We start from the raw sequence: 12,891 nt of genomic DNA on the forward strand, positions 1-12,891 counted from the left end.
GTCAAGTGATTCTCGCGTGGCCACTCACGACGTCGATTTAGCTCAGGCGCGCATGCGCAGAAGAATCCACTTTTCCGCTCGGCGAGAAGCGACGCCGAAGGTCGGCGATTCGCTCCTGGGAAACCAATGCTTTATTGCCATAGACGAATAAGAGTAGACCGAGCTATGGCAACCCTTTTTGCTGCTCATAAACCAAACCATGTGACTGGTGGATATCCTAGCAACAGCGGGCGCTGATCGTATCAGACGATCAACGCGAGCGAGAAATAAAATAAATAGAATGGATGAAACACGGAAGAATGATCTTTTATGGAGTCCGATTTGTAAATTTGTTGTTCTAAGTTGTAAATATTTTGTTAATATAGTGAGTTTTTCGTTTAGATCGCATTGTGCGTTTTCTTTATTCAATTTCAATAACCCTCTAAGCAATTAAAGATGCAAGCGCCCAAAAAGAATCGGCAAACGGTAAGATTTTTACCTACCATTTCAATTTAAGATACCGATATGTACATTTTTGCGTTAACGCAAAAAGGTTTACGCCAACGCTGACGAAGCAGTTCGGAATGAAATAAAAGTGACTGAAAACTGTGATCAAAAACTAATTACTAATGTCAAAATAATGCATAACTAAGAGAAAAACAGTTCAATCTGCACCTGAAAAAAAAAATAATGAAAACACATTACGTCTTAAAATACATGTCGAGTGCCAAACTATAGATAATCCTGGCATCTAGCAACCATGCCGCCAAAGTTTTCGCCAAGCCTCCCACCAGTCACATGATGTATCCGTGAACCAATTTTTTCAAGTCCGGGAAAGCTCTGTCTACTCTTATTATTAGTCTATGTGTGTTGCTGTGTGTATGTTCGCGCCGAGCAGTGTGGTCCGAACGCCAGTGAGTGTTTTTTGGTCTCGTGCCAGGAGACCTGTTCGACATGTTGCTGCCCATGCTGACCATCTATCAGGAGTACGTGAGGAACCACCACTACAGCCTGCAGGTGCTCGCCGAGTGCAAGCAGCGGGAGAAGTTCGTCGCCATCCTCAGGAGACTCGAGGAGAAGTCCAGCCTGCAGGGAAGGACGCTCGAGACATTCCTCACCTACCCCATGCACCAGGTAAAGGTCCAAAGTATTACATTTCGCCAACATCAATGTTTGTTTATCCGATTTTAAAGACATGCTCAACCCATTTGACATAGGAATTTTAAACTTTGGTTTGAACTGCGATATATTCAGATATGATGTACTAAACTCTGACTGCGAAGAGTTGGCCCTTGGCTCTGCGTTGTTTAAACACTGCTTGATTTCACCGTTTCATCATGTCGCAGTCTCAGCACCTGGTACAGGCCTGCTACCAGCAACTGGTCAGCAACCAGGCACGCAAAGCATTAGATTTCACCAACAGTCATGGCTGCCTATCCAATTTCGGAACACATTAGACAGAGACTCAGATCCAACGTAATGCCAATCAGATAATGGTGTTTATTCTTTACCAGAAAGTCGCCCGTCAAAGTATGACGGGTGAAAATTGCATCTCTTCTACATTTTAACGAAGCCATTGCCTGTTTGTTGATGTTTTGATAGTTGAAGTTGTAGCTCTAACTCCAGTGGATGAACCAAGGGGGCCCATATGGGAGGGGGGGCAAGAGGGGGCTCAAGAAACTCCCCCCCCCTTTGAAAATAAAACTTCCTTGCTTTTAGTATTTTTTTCTTTGCAAAACTGTAAAAACATTTCTTCTCTAGCCATTAATGAATAAGTTATTAAAAATGTCAAATTTTAATCAATCTAATCCGTACTGAAATCGGTTTCTATGGGGAAAATATCCTGCTAAACCATAGGGAAAATATCTGAGCCCCCCCCCCCCTTAACATTTTGCATATGGGCTCCCTTGGGTTGAACCCTAAACTCCAGTGGATAGCGTTCATGGTTGACTGCTTTTTCGTCAGTCTTACCAGTAAAACAGTTAAGTGACCGGATCGAGTTCAGCCTTGTCACGATAAAGCAATTCCCTGCATGTCAAACATGACCAAAACACATTATCAAATGATCATGCCGTGGTGCGAGTTTCATTGTTGAAACACGCGGGTTACTTGATTATCGGATGTTATTTATATGAAGATAGTTGTCAAATTTTCAATCATATTCAGAAAAATAATTTTTATTTTTTTATCTTTGAAGGTGTTGCTAGGGAATTCGCCTCCTCTTAAAACTGCCACATTTCCTTTGGGAGATCGAGTTGGATCATTTAATCTGGTGTTTGTCTCGTTGTCTTCGTTTGTGTTTTTGTTCATATTTTTAGTGTTTCAAAGTTCTTGAAAGTTGACGTTCTGTAGTCTATAATGCACTTCTCGTACCATTTTTTTTTCTTCCGTTTGGCACGGTATAGCCCGCAAAGATTCATTCGCAATAAACCTAATAGTACAAACCTACCAATTTTAGAGATACGTAATGCAAGTAATAAAGCATGTGGCTTACTTTCTTGTTGTTTCATCTGCAGTTGTTATCCCCTTTTTTTTAATGTAGATTCATTTGCTATGATATAAGGTAATTTTAAACATTACACCCAATCAAGAGAACTGAATATAATCACCCTGCTTACTGCTGAATATAATCACCGATCTTACTTTACATGGAAATATATATTTAAGAGGTCTAAGGATTTTTAACCTTCAAAAGTCTAAGGATCTTTAACCTTTCGACTTTCTGGAGAAAAAAAAATATATGTAATGCATCATTTAATTCTGAACAATTTGATACCTTATTTATTACCATACGCAAAAAACGTTTCAAGGTATCGTAAAAATGGGTAAATTTTCCCCATAGAGATATAGAGATTTATGCTTTCAGCAGCTGTTTAAACCTTTTTTTCTCAGGTGCCGGTTTCTCGTTTTGCGTGCGTGATATCTCTAAGTTTCTTAAGTATTTCCGTAAAATTTTTCATGCATGTTTGTCTGATTTATTACTATGATCTGAATTTAATTTTTAACTAAAAATAAAAGCTAATATTTAAAAAAAATAATAATTTTCACGCAAAATTTTGAAAATTTTTGATATTAACTTATAAAACTTCACCAAAAAAATAAATAATAATTTTACAAAATAAATAAATTTAGGTTCAGATCATAAAAATAAACTAGACATACCTGCATTAAAAGTTTTATGGAAATCTATAAGAAACTCTGTGAGATATCATGCGCGCAAAACGAGAAACCTGAGAAAACGCAACCTGAGAAAAGGAGGCTTCATCAGCTGCTGTTAACATACATTTCTATAGGAAAAGTTTGCACATTTTGTCGATAACTTGAAAAGTTTTTTGCGTATAGTAATAAATAAGGTATCATTCTTCGGAATTAAATTATGCATAACATATATTTTCCCCAGAAAGTCGAAAATTTTGAAGGTTAAGGGAACTTAGACCCCTTAAGTTAAACACATGAATTACACACACACACACACACTACAGTTAAGTATGAAAGGACAGGGAATAGCTACAACTCTAATCAAGAAATTAAGTTCCTAGTAGTCTGGACGACACCGTTGTCTGATGAACGAGTACAATTTACACAGTTCTTTAACAGAAAGTGAGTTCCCCCCGACCCATAAAAAGCAGCTAAGATTTATTTCAGAAATACAAAGTGATTATAATTAAAGTTACGCTCTCAAAACGCTATAATGTAAACACTACTGGTCAGAATGATTTAAGGTAGTGAGAAGCAAAGGGATGCAAGTGGACAGTTTCGAGTAAATCGTGTTTAAATTTCAGATCCTTGGTACACTGTAAAAAAAAAACTGTAAATTTTGAAGAAGTTATCCGTATTTTTTACAGAAAAAAACTGTTCGTAATAAAATACAGGATTTCTCTGTTTTTTTTTTAATCTGTAATCGGTTATACTTTGTTTTTCTTCGAATCTTCGAAATTTCGCCCGCGTGTTTGGATTTTGGTTATCATGCTCGAGTTTTTGGTCTTATATTTATTTAAAGCGAGTAAGTCTTAAATCGTTTGCAACTTCCATTTCATTGCATCCTAATCAATATTTTATTATTATGTTTTTTTGTCATCTGTTACAGAGGCATATTCGGAAATTTACCTTTGTATACATGTATTTCGTAGTAGTATAGTAAATATTGAAATGGATTCATGAAAGTATAGTTTCATTTTTTAATCTTCATAAAATAATAAATCAGCTTGAATAAATAATAAAAATACGGAAGATTTCTGTAAAATAAACGGAAGAAAACTGGCGTCCTGGCTGACAGTTTTTTTCTGTAAACTTTACGGATTTGTTTTACAGTGTAAGCTTTCATTGAATTTGTTTCTAAATCATGCTGCACAGCAGCACCTACCAGAGCTACTAGTACTATCTCTTTCCCCAAGGTGGAGGAGGGGTTTACCTGCCATTTGTACTGATTATCTCTAAATTTTAAATTTTGCCACCTGCATCCCTTCGCTTCTCACTACCTCATTTGGTATTTCACTAGAACAGAAGGGAAAAAAATAATTTAAGATGTACCGATAAATGGTGCTATATGGGTTCACATTTTTTCTTAGATATTCTCATAAACATATTGTCCGGTTTTCATGAGATGGCACTTCGCCACACCTCCAGTTCCATTTTACGTGGGGATGATCGGTACGCAATCCACGCGCTTCTAAAGGAAACAACCAGACAGCCTTAACTTGGGCGTGCATTTTAATGTATAAAAAAGTCTAAGTGTCCTTTACATCACTTGCCTCTTGCCATTTTAGTTATTCTTACATTTTAAAAACTTCTGCTTTTACAACAAAATGCTGTGATCCGAATATACCTTCTGCCGAAAACAGCGAAATAGAATCATCGGATACCACGTGACGAGGGAGGAGTCAAGTGCCTTCTTGTGACAAAAGAACAAAAGCTGTGATGAAAAAAACTGAAAAATACCATCAGGGTGGAAGACATATTGAACAACTTATACATGTCTCCTTTATGAATTGTTTGTTTCATTCAGCTCCTTTATTTCCTCTGATAGAATATTTTTGTTCCGTAGTACGGAATTTCGTCTATTGAATAACAAATATTACGAAAACCCTTAGATTCTATTGTTACTTTACGACTCACAGCATTTTCGTAACGTCGAATCCTTTTAGCAGATTTCCCCTTATAATTTACACTGACACCGCCGTCTGTCGGTATATTTTCAAACTATTCTTTTCCCTTAGACAGACAAAATCCCCTCGTCTCACTACTGTTCTAGTGACATATCAAGTTAGAGTGCAATTGAAAATTTTGTTCGGTTTTTCTTTTAAAAGGATTTTAGATTATTATTGGAACGATCAGCGAGTCGCATAATATTTTGATCTTCTAAACTAATCATGTATATCGCGATTATCTACCTACATCAACCACATAGAGAAATAAATATCTCTCAATCTACCCGTAGCATCTGGGTAGGTGGAAAAACGCTGGGATAAATATAAACTTGATTTTATTCATAAAGTCAAATTTTTGCTACTCAGTTACTTTTAAATTGAGTCGTCTTGGACACAATGCACAAAATTTTATCTCTTACTTTCTCCAAAAGAGAGCTTTTAATGTGAAACATTCAAGTTCTTGACTCTAAAAGGTTGTTTGCCATTTTGCCGTTACAGAGTTACGCTAATTCTAAATCAAGCAGAATCACAACGAAAGAACGAAACACGTGCATCACCTCATTCAAACAGAATTAATTGTCTTAACTTGTCGTTTACAAATTCAATGGTAAACGTGACCGCACAGTATATTCTACCCTTTTTAAATATTTTCTGTCACCTAATAAAGTTTTGGCATCTTGTGCAGTTTCACACGCTGTGTTATGATACAAGTGAGACAAAATTCATCCTGGCTGTGGAGATATGCAAGTGTTAAAGAGTATATTTTATTTCTTTACTACATAGTATAAGCGAGATCTACACTCCTGCATTTTCACTTTGTAATGAGATGTCAAAAGGTCAATTCCGCTGCAATAGACGGACTGAATATACCACGCTCCATAATCCACCTGCCACGCCCCTTCTCTCCTGGTCCGTTATCCGCTTACTGCTGCAGAACCTTTTTTTTTTTTTAAATATTATTGGTGTTTGCCTTTTAAAGCTACAAACATTTTTTAAAACTGAAAAGTGTCGTTTTTTTCAACGCTCGTTTATTTTATATTCGATGTATTTCTTTTCTTTTACGTGGATTTAACGGAGGTGTGCTCTTCTCCCCACAGGTGCCTCGCTATATCATCACCCTCCACGAGCTCCTAGCTCACACCCCTCACAATCACGTAGAAAGGAAATCCCTCGAGAACGCTAGGGCGAAACTCGAAGAACTCTCCAGGGTAAGTCAAATCTGCACCAGGACTGCCAAAGATCTTGGATTCTTTGGGCTTGTTTGAAATGCTTGGGTTTTGTGTTTTGTTCATTGAAAAGACTCGTTTATTAAATGTATTTCAAATGTAAGGCATGATATTTTCACTAAATGTATTTTTTTTTCCAAAAAGAAATAAACCAAAGCGAAATAAAACTTCCCCGCTACAGCCCTGAAAGTCACTTTCTTCGTACTATATGTGTAATTGTGATTTTTTTTCTCTGCACTCAAGTAAGACATGGCATCACATAATATTGTTCAGCAATTGATCATCCAAACTATCTCGAGCAAAAGTTCAAATAGAAATTAGTTTTAACTTACATAAGTTGTTAGCTATTTTTGTAGTCAATTTAGGTCCTTCGAGTTTCCTAACGTATATGGGAACAATGTCTTTAGGAATATGTTTTACGGGCTTTCCAGCTATACCCAGCAAAAATTCTACAATGAATTTTTCGTGCAGAATGGGTGATTTATGTTTCAAAAAGAAAATAAATTAAAACTTAATGTTTCACGCTCTTTACAGCTCCCCAAAAATAATAAAATATAATCAAATTTGAAAATTATGAGTGTCGCTAGCTTAAAAAAGTTAAAAACTTTTTTTCTACTTCATTTAGGCGATTCAAGCATCGGCGCTATATAAAAAAAACTTCGTTTGGAGTATTTTTGAGGACTTTCCAATCAAACCAAGTTCGAGAAGATAGAAACTATCTTAAGGTAGAAAAGCCGTTTAGAAAGTAAATTTTTAATTAATATCTCCGCTAATTCGCGTCTGGTTTCAAATTTTTTTATTAGTAACATTAAAACTTTGCAATAGAACTAAAAATATAAATAAAGCAGAAAATTAACTGACTAACAGAGGAAGAAAGCGTACTCAAATTGTTCTTTCACGTATTAATGTATAAGGATTCTTTATTGCTTCTTCGACTTTTGCCGTGACAATAGAGTGAGTTAAAAATGTGTCACAAATACTAATAATGATATTTTTGGAATAAACACATTATTTCAATTTTAAGAACTTTATCTCAGCTAATAGTATAGCAGTCGGGCTTCCTGTGATACGGGCTCTTCTGTGGAAAGAAAGAAGGGTAGAGAAAAAGCCGGATGTGGTAAAACGGAACTAACTACAGTTTTGAAATCAGCATGTCTATTTTAATCTAAAACAACTCAATAATCCAAATCATCAAAAGTGATATTTAATTTCTTCCCCCGGTGTCGTTGTCCCCTTTCAAAATGTAAGCTTCGAAACTGACGACAACGCGGAGACGCACAACGCTGATGCAACGATCTCTTTTGCAGCAAATGCACGACGAAGTGAGCGAGACGGAGAACATCCGCAAGAACTTAGCAACGGAGCGGATGATCGCCGGCGGCTGCGACATACTCCTCGACGTCAATCAAGTCTTCGTCAGACAAGGTGAGTTGTGGGCCTCCTTCTCCTCCGTTTCGGAGTGGTCCGAAGGTGGGTGTAACACCCCGCCCCCCTTTTTAACACGCTTTTATTAGCTTCACCTGTATGTATGTATGTATGTATATTGTAACGGAATTTTGCAGCTCAAATTTCGCCCACTTCCTGCGATCGGATTCTTTTGAAATTTGGCACGCGACCTCAGACCCGATGACAATGCAATATTCTATAATCAAATTAATTAACTCTTTTAATTGTTAATTTCCTCCAATTTTAATCAATATTTTGGCATAAATCCAACAATGTGAAAAAGGAAAAATTTTAAAAAATACATTAAAAAATGCTCACAAAAGTTATTTAAAAATATCTACAAAAACCTTTAATTTTTCTGCATCAGACGAAATTTGTTCCAATGTTCCAAGGTAATTAGAACATGAGATATAATTGCTTTTAACTAATTTCATGCCAAAATTTAGGTGAGCCTTCAATTTGAAATTCATTGCTCATCAGACCATTGTTGAACAAAACTTTTATTCAAATGCATCTCAAATTTTCAAAGTAATGTAGATATGATTTCCGCACACATGCATCGATGACTGAGATGGATTAGCATAAAAAATTTTGAATAATGTTGAAATGATTATTTTTTCGTAAAACAAGTTAAACTAAAAAGAAGAAAAAGAATAATAGTTTAAAAAACTAAAAAAACACGCTTTCGCAGCAAAATGAACTAAAAAGTGAAAAATAATCTTTGGATGATGGTAGTTGACCAATCACTTAATTTTAATGTAATACAATAAAGCGTGGGGGGGGGGGGCTTCTTATCAGTTGTCTTGAATTTCTTCCATTTGTAGTCCATGCAAAAATGCAAATAGACAGCCCCCCACGCTTTTTTGTATTACATTAAAATTAAGTGATTGGTCAACTACCATCATCCAAAGATTATTTTTCACTTTTTAGTTCATTTTGCTACGAAAGCGTGTTTTTTTAGTTTTTTAAACTATCATTTTTCATTTTCAACATTATGTTAGTTATGAAAATCACACGCCCTCTAGCTGCGTGACCCGGGGTTCACTTTAGTTTGCTGATTGGTTTTGTAGTCTCGTCTCTCTTCATGAATCTTTATAGGTTTACCCATTTCTGTATAAATACCGGTGTCCACGTGGATAACGTTCAGTTCTCTCATGACTTTCTGGTTGTGTAGAGAGTTTTTTGCACTGATGAAGCTGATCCATTGTAGTGCAACGAAATATATGACTCATAGTTAATTAAAGGTTAAAAATACTATGTATATTCACTGATAATAATTACTTTTCCCCTGCTTGAGTCCATCCTTTCATTCGGACTCCTGGGATACGCCCCAGTGCGCTCGCTGCGCCCTCATTGTAAGTTTTGGTGGAATGGCCTGCGCCCCACATTATTTATCGATCTATTTACATCTATAAATTATATGTACTCATTTAAGTACATTAATATATATATGTGTATCTTTTACTGAACATAATCTATACTTATTTTTTTATATCTACCTATATATCTATCTATCAATGTCTATGCATTATCTATACTTCTTTACATATATTTATCTACTATATCTATCTACCTAGATATATCTAACTATCTATATCTCTGCAATATCTATACTTATTTTATCTATAAATCTACCTATATTTATGAATGCTTATACAATATCTATCTATCTATCTACCTATATATCTATTATCCACCTATATATCTATCTATCAATGTCTATGCATTATCTATACTTCTTTACATATATTTATCTACTATATCTATCTACCTAGATATATCTAACTATCTATATCTCTGCAATATCTATACTTATTTTATCTATAAATCTACCCATATATTTATGAATGATTATACAATATCTATCTATCTACCTATATATCTATTATCCACCTATATATCTATCTATCAATTGTCTATGCATTATCTATACTTCTTTACATATATTTATCTACTATATCTATCTACCTAGATATATCTAACTATCTATATCTCTGCAATTATACTTATTTTATCTATAAATCTACCCATATATTTATGAATGATTATACAATATCTATCTATCTATCTACCTATATATCTATTATCCACCTATATATATATCTATCAATGTCTATGCATTATCTATACTTCTTTACATATATTTATCTACTATATCTATCTACCTAGATATATCTAACTATCTATATCTCTGCAATATCTATACTTATTTTATCTATAAATCTACCCATATATTTATGAATGATTATACAATATCTATCTATCTATCTACCTATATATCTATTATCCACCTATATATATATCTATCAATGTCTATGCATTATCTATACTTCTTTACATATATTTATCTACTATATCTATCTACCTAGATATATCTAACTATCTATATCTCTGCAATTATACTTATTTTATCTATAAATCTACCCATATATTTATAAATGCTTATACAATATCTATCTATCTATCTACCTATATATCTATTATCCACCTATATATCTATCTATCAATGTCTCTGCATTATCTATACTTCTTTACATATATTTATCTACTATATCTATCTACCTAGATATATCTAACTATCTATATCTCTGCAATATCTATACTTATTTTATCTATAAATCTACCTATATATTTATGAATGCTTATACAATATCTATCTATCTATCTACCTATATATCTATTATCCACCTATATATTTATCTATCAATTGTCTATGCATTATCTATACTTCTTTACATATATTTATCTACTATATCTATCTACCTAGATATATCTAACTATCTATATCTCTGCAATATCTATACTTATTTTATCTATAAATCTACCTATATATTTATGAATGCTTATGCAATATCTATCTATCTACCTATATATCTATTATCCACCTATATATATCTATCTATCAATGTCTATGCATTATCTATACTTCTTTACATATATTTATCTACTATATCTATCTACCTAGATATATCTAACTATCTATATCTCTGCAATATCTATACTTATTTTATCTATAAATCTACCCATATATTTATGAATGCTTATACAATATCTATCTATCTATCTACCTATATATCTATTATCCACCTGTATATCTATCTATCAATGTCTATGCATTATCTATATTTCTTTACATGTATTTATCTACTATATCTATCTACCTAGATATATCTAACTATCTATATCTCTGCAATATCTATACTCATTTTATCTATAAATCTACCTATATATTTATGAATGCTTTTACAATATCTATCTATCTACCTATATATCTATTATCCACCTATATATTTATCTATCAATTGTCTATGCATTATCTATACTTCTTTACATATATTTATCTACTATATCTATCTACCTAGATATATCTAACTATCTATATCTCTGCAATATCTATACTTATTTCATCTATAAATCTACCTATATATTTATGAATGCTTATACAATATCTATCTACCTATATATCTACTATCCACCTATATATCTATCTATCGGTCTATATCATTGCATTGTCTACACTTACTTATAGCTGTCTGTATATTATCTAAACTTCTTTATATGAGCATGAAATATCCGTCGATAATGCGCAGGCTCATAACTCTCGCCATCGTCCACAGGAAGCGTCATCCAGGTACTGGGCGGCGAGAAATCCAAGCTGCAACGGGCCAGGATGGGCAAACGGGAAACCGAGGTGATACGCCAGTGCTACCTCTTCACCAATCACATGTTGCTCTGCACGAGATCAACCAATGGAAAACTTCACCTGATCGAGGTGAGTACTTGCTCAATTCGGTTTCAGAATGAACATTAGCTGAAAAATAGTTCTTACACTTTCGATATTTTTCATAAATCAAAAACCTCGCTTCATTTCTTAGCAGGAAACCATACGGTAGTGCTGTGATGGAATAATCTGAATAAGTAGCAATCAGAGGAGCGTAGTAAAACATATTTCTGGGCGCGAAATCAATTAGCCCTCGTAGCGCGGGACCGAAATATGAGCTTTTAAAATCTGTCAAACTTTCAGGAAAAGTCGAAAAATTTAGCGAGTTTCGTTATGTAATGGAAGACAATTTTCACACGCCTTGCAGTTGGGTGTCATGCCACAAGCGTGTGATGAAATCGGGTGGAACTTCCAATTTCTCGCCGAGTCTTTAAATTTCGGCAGACTTTATGACCATGAATCGCGATAACAAGACACGAGGGCAGATAAATTTTGCATCAAAAAATGTGTCAATATGCTCTTTTTATTACTATCTTTTTGAACTTCGAGTCTAAGGTCTCATTGCAAGTTTCTAACCTATATAATTCTGCCGCGATGTCCATTAAAATATGGCCAGAATAAGGGGGAACTCGTTTTGATGTTAGGTGCGTTTCTTCAGTTTTCGTTTGGCACTTCAAAAAAATATTTACCTGCGAATGAATTATAGAGCTTGAAATCACCCTTAAAAAGGAGATTTTATTGTTGCTGTAGGATATTTGGTTTCAATGTGCCTGACCCATTGTTACGAACATTAGCTAATGAACATAACGGCAATGCGAAAAACGATTTGTCAGCCATTCGCTGTCCCAAAAACAAAACAATCACGGAGATGAGGCAGGTTTTCAAAAATTCACGAACTTTGAAATTTAATATCTACGCACCTCTTACAGATATAATCAAAAAAAAAAAAATCACCGTTTTAAAAGTAAACTCTTTGATGTTTTTACTCGCAAGAGTGAGGTATGAAACGAAAACTAAAAAACTCGCCGAAAATCCAGGCTTCTTCCACCCATATTTTGTAGTTATAAATATTTTCTTTTGATAGGCAATCCGGCAGAAAATATTCTTCTCCTTATAACTTGCATAAAAATTGTGTTTTGTTTAAAACCTGTTGGGATGTGTTCAAATTTCAATTGCAAAGTTGTTTTTTAAGCATTTTTATTATACTTGGCCTGATTGTCACTGAAAAATCTGAGACTTGCTTTTGTTTATATCTCATCAATTAGACCACTTACGGACTTCGGGATTTTATTAAATGATTTGCTTCATCTTAAGGTACAACATAACACTGAAAAATTAAAATTCTAAAATAAAATTATTTCGGTTGGGATGG

At 34.2% G+C, this 12,891-nt stretch overlaps 1 protein-coding gene across 1 annotated transcript in view; it reads left to right on the top strand.

Moving 5' to 3' along the window:
- LOC129226182 (ras-specific guanine nucleotide-releasing factor 2-like) overlaps positions 1 to 12,891 on the top strand; it is a 144,388-nt gene that overhangs the window by 15,745 nt on the left and 115,752 nt on the right. Inside the window, exons 4-7 of the mRNA XM_054860782.1 lie at positions 920 to 1,113; positions 6,224 to 6,334; positions 7,660 to 7,777; positions 11,416 to 11,570. Coding sequence (XP_054716757.1) covers positions 920 to 1,113; positions 6,224 to 6,334; positions 7,660 to 7,777; positions 11,416 to 11,570 — 578 coding nt within the window. The remainder of the gene's footprint in view (positions 1 to 919; positions 1,114 to 6,223; positions 6,335 to 7,659; positions 7,778 to 11,415; positions 11,571 to 12,891) is intronic.

The sequence above is a fragment of the Uloborus diversus genome, chromosome 7 (genome assembly GCF_026930045.1).
Source record: "Uloborus diversus isolate 005 chromosome 7, Udiv.v.3.1, whole genome shotgun sequence".
NCBI lineage: Eukaryota > Metazoa > Arthropoda > Arachnida > Araneae > Uloboridae > Uloborus > Uloborus diversus.